The 13,091-nt window shown below is 41.4% G+C and overlaps 1 protein-coding gene across 2 annotated transcripts; it reads left to right on the top strand.

Moving 5' to 3' along the window:
- The first annotated feature begins 314 nt into the window (after positions 1-314).
- Positions 315-12,431, top strand: LOC146633752 (transcription factor MafG). 2 transcript variants are annotated; one of them, XM_085352465.1, is made up of 3 exons: positions 315-447; positions 11,153-11,225; positions 11,318-12,431. In XM_085352465.1, the coding sequence occupies exons 2-3, from the start codon at positions 11,190-11,192 to the stop codon at positions 11,768-11,770; spliced, it is 489 nt and encodes a 162-aa protein (XP_085208591.1). In that variant the 5' UTR covers positions 315-447; positions 11,153-11,189; the 3' UTR covers positions 11,771-12,431. The 2 variants fall into 2 exon arrangements, with proteins under 2 accessions (XP_085208591.1, XP_085208592.1); XM_085352466.1 differs by lacking the exon at positions 315-447 and adding an exon at positions 1,166-1,249.
- The last annotated feature ends 660 nt before the right edge of the window (positions 12,432-13,091 follow it).

The raw sequence follows: 13,091 nt of genomic DNA, 5'->3' as shown, positions 1-13,091 counted from the left end.
TGTTTTGCAATACTACAGATATTGATAAAATGCTATATTTTGTACTCCAAATGAGTGTATTTTCAAAATAGTTTATTAAATTTAGACATTTAACTAATTCTGTGGTTGTGATTTATTTGTGCCAGTGCTCACAGTGCCAGCAGTGCTGATTCTAAGTCACAACAGGAAGTATAAGAAACAATGTAACAAAGGATGCTGTATTCTTAGTTATCATTTTTTCCCCCTTGCGAGCAAAGAAAATCTTTCATGAATGGAGGCACGTGACCAAACACGATGACGTCTGGCTTCGGTACAAGAGAAAGGAATCAACAAGGAGAGCACGGGCAGGCGTTTGGAAGCGCCGTCGCTTCTGTCAGTGGAGCCGAAATTCAGCTGTGCCTCGGATGTTAGGTTTCAGACGAGCACTTTAACAGCTACAACTTCGGAGGGGCGTCGTTTTGAAGTCAGGTGGGCCCATAAAGCAAACAGAGCTGCTGCTGCTGCTGTTGTTATGCTGAGTGTGCATGCCTTCGCCTCGCCGCTGTCAAGCTGGCCGAGGCTAGCTTAGTGGGTTAGCATAGCTAGCCTCCTGGTAAAGTTAGCCTTTCTCACATCAGAAACATTTCAAACTAAAGTGCCCTGATTATCCAAGTGGTCAGCACACGTTTTGACACAGCTCGGGGGTTTATTTTGAAAGTTTACACATGAAATGCTCGGTTGTAACCGGGAACATTAGTGCTCCTACTACGGTGAGATGGCAGCTAATCTTTTACACACGCGCGCGCGAGCTGTGAATTAAACGTGTCAATCTGATTTTCATGTAGTAGAGAGCGGAGGGGGGGCTGCCAGCCATTTCGCGCTTGAGGGATAACTCCCCCCTCCCTGAGCTGTGGATTCGCTCTCGTTGCTGTATTGCTACAAATAGTAGAAAGACTGAGCACACGGGGATTTCCTCGCTTGCTTGTTTTGTAGGCGGGGAGTTGTTTGCCACTTTTTTTTCACGAGCAGGCGCTGAGAGGCTGGAGACGAGAAGAGTCGTGGAATGTCAAAAACCGTGCGACCCTGTGTTAGGTCGCTTCTTTTTCCTTTCTTTTGCGTTTAAATAAATAGTTTGCGAGGGACGCGTTGGTGTCCGCTGTGCCGCTACGCTTTCTTTTGGTGGTTTGTCAACTCATGCGCTTCTTGCTGCTCAAACCTGCTGCTTCATCACCTCGTTGTGGAGGAAAAAAAGGAGCAAGCGCGAGCCGAGCCAGCGGTTTAGCGAGACCAGGTTGGTTGTGTTATTCTCTCGTAACATTTCTGTCATAGACGCGGTTGTGATTGTCAGATCTGAGAAATGTGTTGTTTCTTTGTGTTTTTTCTTTTTCTTTTTAATAAATGCATTGATTTTTAATCTTCCAGGAAATGCTCTCAGACCAATCGTTTCGAACTGAATTGCTTCACCTGAAGTGACAATTCATTTAACCACTAGTTAAATTGTAACAATGGCAGAGCCAAATCAAACCAGCCGCCCTTGGCTTTAATGCCACAGCCAAGCAGTTAACAACACAGCATTGTTTTATTGTCAGAGCCTGCAAACAAGTAGCGGTATTTTATATCATGCTGAATCATCACAATGATGTATTTAGACGTTCTCAGAATCCACCCCGAAATATGGCACCACCGGACAAAGGTCTGCTCGCTTGATAAGGGTCGATGTTTATCACCAAGCCACCGTTATTAGGGAGATGGATCGAAATGGTGCTGAGCTTTCCTGCAAGTCAGTCAAGCCATGAGCATCAAGTGATGACCATCATGCATTTATCAATAGCCTCATCTACATTCAGCTGAGAATGTGCATTTTTATGGCAGCACTGCCATGATGTACATCAACAAACAGGCTGTGAGTATATTTAGACTAAGTGCTTAGGTGTCAAGATCCATTTAAAAAAAATGCACGATAAGCAGATATTATGCGTGTGTTGCTATTATATAGCCCTGCAATGAGTGGATGCTTAAACTAGGTCAGGTGTAATTATATGATGTATAGGAAGTTAAAAAAAATACACCACCCAAATCAGGGTAGTGTTTGAAACATCTCTATAAATGTAAATGTAAATGGTAAATGGTAAATGTGGCATTCTGTAAATGCCCTTTCGTCTTTGTTGCTGAGCAGTGATTAAATGCTATAGAGAACCAGCTTTTTTCTGTTATCATTTAATGCAGCGTAACACGTCATTTCTCTAATTTTGGGTTGGCAGATGCCTTTGTTACCCTATGTGTGACATGATGAAATTTGCTGCCTATTAGAGTGCACATTTATGGAGGGCGCAGGTAATGAATTATCCATGGAGAGTGTGTGCAATTTGAAAAGTCACCTTGGAAACTGTTGAGCCCATATAGGCAGGGCTAAACAGATAGAAGTTGCCCATTCTTGCTCAGATACCCAACTTATTTCATCATCTCTGTTCATGCGAGCAGGGCATTGAAGTGTGTTTAGCGGACAGGCCAGCCCCACATCAGAAGCCCGGCTTTGCAATAAAGCGTAATGCTCATCTCTGCCTTTCTCTGCAGGTAACAAGAACAGATGATGGTCCATATAAGAGCCCGGTGGGGCTGGCAGTGGCGTGTGGATGGAGGCAGGGAGTGGTGTAGATCGGTGCTTAGATTTATCTTTTCTTTCACTGAGGTAGCAAAGATAAAGCAAGGCTGGATACCATAGAGGTGAACTGAGTGCACAACTTATACCCAGTGGTGTTGCTCAGAATGGGCAGGCAGTGGAGGGTGGAAGAGGATATGTGAGGTTGACGAAACATGAGGCAAGACTTTACACTGCATAGAGTACAGTCTGGCCACCAACACCTCTGTATAGCCAACACAGCTGTGCCTTGGGAGTAGTTACGCCTATTCAGGACAATTTATAGCCTCCAGAAAGGAACACAAATGTGGGATTTGTCCACAAAAGTGCTGCTTAAGCTGCACAGGGCAATGGGAATGCCCGGAAGGAAGGGAGAAAAAGATCAATATATTCTCCCCCCCCCCTTTTTGCAATAGGGAGGGAATGTTGGTGATGAAACCTCTTGCAAGTGTAGTGCGGATTATGATTGCTTAGCATTGCGATATGCCCGCTCCACTTCTCAAAGTAGTACTTTCATCCAGTCAGTGTGTTTGATGAATTTCTGTTTGGAACTTACACTTGGCATGTTCATTACTGCTCTCTGTTTGTTCATAATTTAGAATAGTCAATATTAGACAGAACATGGTGAGCATGCACACAGAGCTGTGCGCTGGCCGCTGGTTTTTCATGTAACCTACTTTTATCTTGGCTAATTCGTGTGTGGGACACATCAGCTGTAAATTGACATTAACAACAAGCGAATTTTAGTCGTACCCTTGTAAGAAGCTAAGTCAAATTAAATTGGTGAGTCACTCTGCATCACTTTTATTGGATTTTCAAGAGTTTTAGGATATATATATATATATATATATATATATGACCTTTTGTTTGAAGGTAAATGCTTTGTAGGCAGATAATTAAACTTTCATTAGTGCTCCCTACATTTGTATTTGAGGAACTTAACATTCTTTGCAAATGACTAATAGGTTCCTAAAAACATGTACCTCATTAAACTATGCTCTACATACAGCAGAATTTAAAATTAACAGTCTGACAGTCTTTACCTGTGTTAAGCTGACAAAATGTTACTAATCTTACTTACAAATTAAGGTCTTTATTTCTCCAATCACTCCGTGATTGTGAACACAGTTACAAATGAAAAGTGACAAAAAGAAAATCAATGCAAGCTGTCCTTGGGCAGCCTCTTTTGCGAAATACAGCAGTCATTTATATACTTCATGTCTTTTCAGATATTTATTCAGTTTTATTTAGCTCAAGCTCCTGTCCTACGCAGAGAAAACATATTTCACCATTTGTGGACAAATACGCTGGGTGCTTAGAGGATCAATTTAGCGACCTTTGCGGTATATAATAATCTTTTCAGCCATAAGATAATTTAGAAATCTTCTTCCTCCCCTTTCTCTATTGTTAAAATTGATCATTTCTTTAAGTATCACAAGCTTTAGCTTATGTGAGAATATGTGAGGAATGTCTAAGGAGGATTACAGTAAGGAACACTGCTAGCTGTATGCGTGTTTACACTTTTAAGTTTTCATGTCTCGAAATATGTTAATTTTTTTAATGGTGAAATTGTGTTTTGTTTTTGTTTTCTTTGTGGGACAATCATTAGCTGTGAGACGCCATCAAATATCCTGTAGACAGGGCTCATCAATCACTTACCAAAATTTGAAAAGAGCGGAGGCAGTCTTATTAATAGAAATTAGAATCTTTGATATTTCCAGGTAATAACTCTGCTCTCTCACTGCATTTGAATCAAAGCTCTCCACAGGAGAAAATGCATCCGTGTTTGTTTTCTTTCCTTCTTTTTTTTTTTTTGATGATGCTGCTGAGATCTGTTTATTTTGATGTTTGTTTGTTTTTTGTTTTTTGTTTTAATAGGAGAAGACTGTTTTAAATCATATCAGTGCATCAGTAGTAAGTAAAATAGCTCACATATTTGATATTCTTTTACTTGAAATGCATTGAAACGTATTGACCTGCTCTATCAATTCTGTGAGCAGCACAAAACTGTTGTGGTTGTGTTAGGTCAATGCAATATGCATTTAATATAAATTCAACCAGTGTAGTGAACCTCCTAGATATTTTGCCAGTGTGTGGGTTGCCTGCAACCCTTACTTCCTCTGCCAGTGTAAGGCTGAAGTATCAAGAGCTATTCTCTTCCTGTTTAATCAAGTCCTCCAGGCAGATACTGTGAAAGGCCAGTGAAGTCTCCACTTCTGTCCTACTGGTTATACCAACAGAGCGGCTTCAGTAGATAGCAGCTGCTGAACATGGAAATAGATTTTTTTTTTTAATGTATCAAAACATTGGTTAGTACAAACAAGTCCCTTTAAATAAACCTCCCATTATCAGTGACTTAAGAAAATATACAATCCCTTAAGGGCAGTGATTCATGTTTTCACTTTAAAAGACATGAACTGGATGCAAAAATCTGACATAAATGTGCCACATGCTATTCTTCATAGTATAGCCTACTAGCTTCTACATGCGACTTTTTTTCTCGCTCTTTTCTTTTTTTTTCCCAAGGAAACTAGGTTACATAAAATCAGTTTATTTGTATTCATCAAACTCTCCTTTCTTTGCCTAGAGTCTGCCTGGTTATCAGAAATGAGAAACGATAAGTGCCTGTGACTTTAATATCAGACAGGAAAAAATTTATTGGCAAATGTCTTTACTTTGTTGGCACAAATTTTACAAACATAGAAGGAAATTCCACATATTTGACTATGGAAATGCAGTATTACCTTGAAGCCATTGTGCTGTATTAACATGATTTTTTTCTTTTTTTCCACATAAAATTTGGTCCTACTAAGAATCTAATTGGAGGGAACATAACAGATTTTTCCCTTCTTTAGATATACAGCAGGTACCAATTCTTTCTTACGTCTTTTTTCTCTCTCACATCTTTAATAACAGTATGTGTGAAAACTAAACCTCCAAAGCAGAGTCACTTAATCCTTATCCAATAATTTAGTGACTTAATGATTTAGTCATTTATATCATTGCGGATTTATTTAATTTTTTGTGTGGTTTGATGTTTTTTGGTTATCAGTGCTTCCTTTTTTTAATAAAGGTCAAATTCAGGATGCTTCTGTTTATCTAATAAGACAGTATTTGCCAACCAGAGCAGTGTGAGGATGATGTACAGACATGGTCACGAATTAACATCCCCCCCATGCACCAAATGTAGGTGGATTTTCTATTTTGGTGAGTAAATCTTAGTGGACAGTCCCCCACGGTGGCATTTTTCATTCTTTTTTTTTTTTCTTTTCTTTTTTCTCCAAACCAAAATTAAAGCGACGCTTAGGGTCTCTCCTGTGTTTTGGGATCACTCATATGCTTCTGTCTTCCTCCCTCTCTGTCAAAGTTTGACACTTACACACACACACACCCACACACAGCTTTTTTTCCCCCACCAGTATTCCACAAAGACCTGACCCTGACATTTTTGTATAACCCTAACTATCTAACCAATCGTCTCATCATAACTCAGACTAAGGCTGGGCTTTGCAGTCTTTTTTGAACAGGAGCCTAAATTCTTAGATTCATGCAAAAGACGAAGCATTAGAAAGCGATTACATTGTTGAGGAGATTGATGTGAAAAGTTTAGAATTTTTTTTTACTATTCATGCTTGACTTGATTAGCCCCTGATAAATATATTAAATGTTTGTCACTTGACGCTGCGTCTCAACAAAATATTTAGAAACGCGTATAGAATATATGAACGAAGGTCGATTTATTATTTTAGCAGATTAAAAGCACACTTGGTCAGTGAGTTAAAGTAAATTTCAGACACTGTTAACAGAATTTTGCAGGAGCAGTTTAACCCTACGCTCTAGGGGTCAGTTAATACGGGAAGCTGGCAATTTTGGTTAGTTGCTATTTCAGCATTGCCCAGAACGTCTGCTGGTCAAAAGCACTGGCTTAGTATTTCCCCTCTACTACAAGCATATCACATTTCCCTCTGAAAGCTGCTGAATGATTTCCCCTCTCCCTCTTTTTGTCACTCTTATTTCACGCTCTGAATACTTAGTAGTTAATAGCTTCCCTCCCCTCTTCCCGTCGTACCTTTCTCAGACGCACTCGCACACTGTTTTCTGCACACACAAGTTCATACCACTCTGCCAGTATCTCTTCCAGAGCTATCAGAGGAGTCTGATTTTTAATTTGCAGTTAAATGGCGCCCGACACATGCAGCTTGCTTGATAATTGACTTAGCTCAGCTGACGGGAGGAATGATTAGATCTGAATATCTAGGCGATCTTTTCAACTCTCTTAGAAGTGAGGGAGTAAGAGCAGAGGCTCTGATTAGGCATAAAGTCTTGAGATTGGCTGTACAGCGTGAAAATGTTGGCTCACTGCATTAAATATGTCAACCTGGAAAGAGTAAGTGGAAAATAATAAAGCCCAATCATAGAAAAGGACTGACATTTCTTTTATTTTCAGGCACTTACCATGTGCTTTTCAGTTTCTTTGTCATTGCCATCATTCTGTTTCCTGGAAGGTCTGTGACAATGGACCGAGAGGCTATAGGTCTTATACATTATTGATCAGGGAAACTGAATAGCTGATTGTACTGACTTTACAGCAAGCACTCTCCTTTTGTTGTTTAGCTAATCATCAAAGATATCCAGAATTTGCAAAGACAATGAATTGAAAATGGTGCTAAACATTCTATCACCCTTCTGTCAGGCCTAATTTACATCTGGGCCACAGCTCTAGTTATTCAGTCTTGTACAAACTGTGCAAATTTTCTTTACAAGTCCACACTGGTTTTAGAAAGGAAAAGAAATTTAATTGGGCATACGATCAAAATGAGCCACATCGTGGTCTCTTGGAGTGAAAATTGTTGAAATGTATTGTTTGGTGTGAGATGAAATTCAGCTGTTAGTTTCACAGAGCTCTGTTGCCATTGTTGGATGCTGCTTGTGTTTTGTTTTTTTCCCCCCCTGAACACAGTCTTTCATCAGCATGCACCTCCACCGTCTACTTTTATTCACTTCATTAGCAAGCTGCCAGTGCCCAGTGCTCGGACGCTTCTTTTCAAGAATTGATCATGACAAGTTAAATTTGTATGTGCTTGTGTGGTTTTGGTGATCTGTCACTGTGCGATGCATGTGCATGTGATTAGTTGCGTGATGTGCCATCCACTGTCCTGTCTCAGCAAACCCTGTACCCTGTTAGTCCTTCCCCAGCCGTGTTTAGTATTCAGAGAGCAGGCGCTGTCGTAATCTGGATTCCGAGGCAGGTTGCTGGGGTTTTTTGTTTGCTCTTATGGCCCTGATAATCTTGTTACACTGCTGTCAAGTGGAGCTGGCCCTCCCTGCAGCCCTGAACCACCATGTGTGCCACCTCCGGTACCAGAAATACACCCCCACCCCCTCCCCATCCCCAACAGCCCACCGCCATTTTGAGACAGCCGTTGATGGAAGAGCCTTGGATGTATCCTTGAAGAATCACCTCCTGAGCATCTTTATTCAGCCTCCCCCCGTCTCCCACCCCCACCTTAGGCGGCGAACGACAGTAATAAATATTCATCTGGGGGATGCAGTGTGTCGAAGCTGTAGCCTCGACTCCCCCTCAACAAAGAGTCCCCTGGCTAATGGTGTCCATCCTTGGCATCTCCCCTGGAGAGATCCTGCAGAGGGGACGAGATCATTAAAGGATGCCACAGGCTGAGGGCCGGCCCTATCATGTCACATCAGCATTTATCGCACTAGAGTTGTTGGGGTTTTTTTTTTGTTTGTTTTTGTTTTTCTTGTAAACCCCCTTTCCCTTCTTCAGAGTCAACCTAAGCCGACCCTACCTCTGCAAGCTGCACTGCATTGCTTCAGATGAACAAAGACCGCATTTGAAGGTTGGATGGGTTGCTCTCGTTGTGTTAGTTCAACTTCACAACTTCCTAATTGGCACCTTGGTTTTGGTCCTTGCTGAGATCAGGATTTATTTTTTCTCTCAACCTGTTCTTCTCAAGCTCCTCTAAATTTGTCGACCCTGCATTTTACATAAGGCTTCTCTCTGTTTTTCTGTCTCTCTTTTTCTTTCTCTCTCTTTGTGTCTCTCTCTTGCTCTCTGTCTTTCTCTCTGTCTCTTTCTTTTTCTCTCTAACACATTCTCTTTCTCTCTGTGACCACACTCAGCGTTTTCTATTTCCTGTGGGTGTGATGTCTCTCCTCCACAAGCAATCAGCTCTGATTTGTCAGCGTTCTTCCAGGCGATTCATAAAAATTCAGCAAGCATCTACAAAAGACGTCTATGTCCCTGCACTTGCTCCCTACCTCCGATGCCCCCGCACTCTAAGCTGCAGCTTTCGCCTCCCGCTCCTTCGGCTAGAAACACAAAAGACGTGAAATCATTAATAGGAGCTAATATATTAGTGCAAGGAAGACATCAGTGTCTTTTGTTTTTAAATTGTGACTATGTCTTTGTCAAATGCAAGGGCATTCTCCAACAGATCAGTGCACCAAGTCTGAAATTTCCCTGTTATTCTTTATGGGAAATTATAGGTGTGTTTTCCTTTCTTTGCCTGTGTTTCTGTGTTTGTGTGAGCATGCCTCTTTGTCTCTGTGAGGTATGACAAGCCTGGTAGTGGAAGGGAGCAGCTGTGCATTGGACCTTGTCTGTGTTGTTCTGCCATGCCCTGTCATTGGTAGCCGTCTGTTGGCAGCAGCCTGTGCTGGAGGCTTGCAGCCTGGGTGAAGTCTTTCCACAGTGTCATATGGTGAGCTTTCAATGTGCCAAACCATGCCTACTATGTTACCCTACACAGATGTGTGACAGAATACGCCCCCTCAACTTGGACAGTGTGCCATCTTTCTGCATTTTCAAGATTCCAACTGGTTTTTGAACAATGTTGGGTCTAGGCTACTGAGGGGAAAATGATAGGCTTAATATGAAATTTGGAAGATGCAACCTTTTTTTTCCTAGTCTCATCCCAGTAGCTATTAGTGTAGTACTTTCCTGTCTATTTGTCCATTATCTGTGCATCATCAGGCAGACCATTATCCCATTATGTTTTGCATCTGTGGTCCAAATGCTTACTGGAAATGAGTCACCACAAAGGCCAGTGAAAGATACGTGTTACTATCAGACAGCTATTCATAGCCAGCCCATCAGGGATGAAAGTATCACATTTGAAAAGTCCTGTGCAGAGCGTGAAAAGCTTTTTATATGGGCATCTGCAGCGCAGAGAAACATTTGTTTTTATAAGAAGCCAGAGTACTTTTTTTTTTTTTACTTTTTTTTTTTGAAGTGAAAGCATCAAGAATTCAAGTCACAGTCTGACCTCATGTTATGTCCCCAGCCTGTGTGATAGTGTCGTATTCAGGTCATTTTTAACAAGCGGCTGTCTCTCCCTGTTTGGCTCAGGTGACCGGTCCACCTGTAGCACCCTTTTGTTGCCATGGAAATATCCTGGCCATCTTAGTGCACTTTGGAGCTCCGACTCATCTGTTTTTCTTTTCTTCCCTCACTGAGCTTCTGTGCAGACGACATGAATTTCCCTGATGACTAGCTTAATGTGCACGCATGCTGCAAACTTCTGCACACGCTGACAGTAATTCTTTTTTACATTCTTTTGTTCAGATGCTTTCTTTCCTGTTTTGATGTGTTAAAAAAAAGTTCTAAGAGCTAGCATTTGTTTATGTGCTCAGTATAAACACACACTGCTGGGTTGTGTAAATCAGCTTACCGAGGCAATGTGCTGGCTGGGCTGGGCTGACTGTGGTGGGTGTCTGTGTTGCTGACACAGCATTTACTGTGTGTGGTGTAAAGCACTCAGGGCCACAGCTGTGTGTGTGTGTGTGTGTGTGTGTGTGTGTGAGTGTGTGTGTGTGTGTGAGTGTGAGAGAGAGAGAGAGGACATACTTATCCTGTGACAGAGCTCGCACGATGGAATTCACCTGACCTTCTGTCTGTCTTAATACCAGTAGGCTGGACTTCTCACCGACGCAGCTTCTCTTGGTGGTTCCCTCAGTGCAGACATGGCAGAAGAAACTGCAGTGCAGCCCTGTTGTTCTGGAGGGCTCTGCAGTAGTTACAGTGGGTTGCTTTTTCATTGATTTATAGGATTATAGTTGGACGCAGGCCAAATCTAGACAGGTGTGACTGTCTAGACTGGATAGCTTAAAATCTGCCCCATGTACTTTTGTGAATGTGTGGTGTTTGAGGATGGATGCGCTGTAGAAAGGCCCAGATCTGTTCTGTTTTGAAATGTGCCTATGGTACTTGTACTTGTGTTGTTTTGGGGTTTGCTTTCCAAGAAATAATTTTGGAATTGCTGCCAACCAATTAAATGTCATCTGGAAATGCATACCGCAAAGTTATTTGTTCTTGTCATAAGTGCACGAACAGTCCAGGTACCAGTTTTTCCAATTACTTAGAAGGAAGTCTGAAGTCCTTGACCCACTTTGTATTTTGTGTATTTAGTCATGTGGTTTCTATTTTTGTTTTTGCTGTTGTTGTTATCAGAAAATACTTCAATGTGTATTTTGCAGAAAAAAATTAAGTTTCTTTTCTAGTACTCTTGTTTCATATATTGTCTTTTCTTTTCACAGATCAACCGGTAGTACAGGTGGACGCTGCTCTCGTGGCATGACTACCACAAACAAGGGAAACAAGGCCTTAAAGGTAACCTGTGTGGCCAAATGTCTGTGTGTGTGTATATATAAGGTTTTATTTTTTTAATAAAAGGATCAGCACTAACTAATTTCCACGCACAGGTGAAGCGGGAGCCGGGGGAAAATGGCACCAGCCTAACAGATGACGAGCTGGTGACCATGTCGGTGCGGGAGCTGAACCAGCATTTACGGGGGATGTCAAAGGAAGAAATCCTGCAGCTGAAACAGCGGCGACGTACCCTGAAGAACCGGGGCTATGCCGCAAGCTGCCGAGTAAAGCGTGTCACCCAGAAGGAGGAGCTCGAAAAACAAAAGGCTCAGCTGCAGCAGGAAGTGGACAAGCTGGCTACAGAGAATGCCAGCATGAAGGTGGAGCTGGATGCTCTGCGTTCAAAGTACGAGGCCCTCCAGAGCTTTGCCAGGACTGTGGCCCGCAACCCTGTCACCTCAGCAAGGGGACCTATGGCTTCTGTCATAGGTCCCCTCATCCCCGGTAAAGTAGCTGCCACCAGCGTCATCACCATCGTCAAATCCAAAACGGAGGCTAGGTCGTAGTAGCAGAAAGGGCAGAAGAAAGATGTTTAAGGCTAAACTAGTCAGTGCATTGTAACATGGCACAGGAATGCCTGTGTGAGTTCTCAGTTTTAACCGTGGAGCTAACACTAAAAATATGCTTTCCAAATTCACTCTTACAGAACAACACACCAGTCTGTTTTTTTTTTAACAGGCCTGTCACCAGGGTAATAAAAATCAAACTTTAGAATTTAGGACGATACAGTTGTCCCATAAACAAAGGAGAAATATTGCAATATTGAAACATTTAGAAAGTGGAAAATTGAAGAAGACTGCATCAAGTTTGCTTGTTTTGATTGAGATTTTTATGTCAGTTTTCCTAAAATCTGGCTCTTAAGTCTCTTCCGTCCTAAGAACTAGCATTGGTACAGTTTCACAGGTGGTCAAAACCAGTAAGAAAATAAATTGGATCCATTATTCCTCACAAGATCCACAGTACAGAGTGGGAGGAGGAAAAGCCAGCACATATCTCACTAAGAAGCCCTTTGCTTGTTATTATGCACTGACTTAAATTGGGATAACTGACAACTGGTCACAGACTCTTGGTCTTAATGCTACAGATGTCTTTGAAACAACCTGACAAACCCCAAACTCATAAATTAGTCCAATTTGTGATTCTGTTGGTCGTCTGTTGAGAATATAAGCATGCAATGATGCTCCCAAACATAGCATTCATTTCTGTTTATGGATCTGCGACAGGCTTCCGTGAACTTGTCATTTTCAAAATGACTGGTAGATGCAATAATAATATATATGTATGCACTGAAAATACAAAGAGGTCTTGCATATTTAGGTGGAAACGTTAAAAAAGATCAGCAGCACTTAATGATGTTGTTCCAGAGCTGAGTGCCATTCCAATATGACAAGATTCTTCTACAATATCTGAAAACCTGAATGTTATTACAGTAATATCCTCATGTTTTGTGGGGACGGTGAAATCCACAAACATTTTGAAACTTAATTTTTGCTCATAGAAGTAATATGTTGATTTTGTTTAAAAGATATATATTGCGTTTTTTTGTAATTACTTGTTGACAGGGCCGTCAGATATTTCCAAAAGAAAATCTTTACACGAGCTTTACTGTTTGAATTGTTAAGGTGTAGAAAACTTTGTCTAAAGTTGACGTCTTGGTTTTTATTACTAGGTAGATTACCTTCCATTGTTTATAGAAATACAGAAAAAGAAAACGTAAAAAAAAAATCCTGTGACATCTTTTTTGCAATTGTACCGAAAGTGGCTTACTATTAAAGTCTGATAGCTTTTTCTAGTGACTAGGCGCGTACTGTGGGGTAGCGCGTGATG

Source organism: Diplotaxodon limnothrissa, linkage group LG4 (genome assembly GCF_057381915.1).
Source record: "Diplotaxodon limnothrissa isolate DT_005_m linkage group LG4, D_limnothrissa_male_GT1.1, whole genome shotgun sequence".
NCBI classification, from domain to species: domain Eukaryota; kingdom Metazoa; phylum Chordata; class Actinopteri; order Cichliformes; family Cichlidae; genus Diplotaxodon; species Diplotaxodon limnothrissa.
The sequence above is the reverse complement of the archived record's forward strand: the minus strand, read 5'-3'. Positions and strand labels throughout refer to the sequence as shown.

What these genes read in the sequence shown, in the direction of transcription:
- LOC146633752 (XM_085352465.1), top strand. Translation starts at nt 11,190, where the DNA reads ATGACTACCACAAACAAGGGAAACAAGGCCTTAAAG. An exon ending in AGGGAAACAAGGCCTTAAAG is followed by an intron (nt 11,226 to 11,317) that starts GTAACCTGTGTG and finishes TTCCACGCACAG; the next exon opens with GTGAAGCGGGAGCCGGGGGA.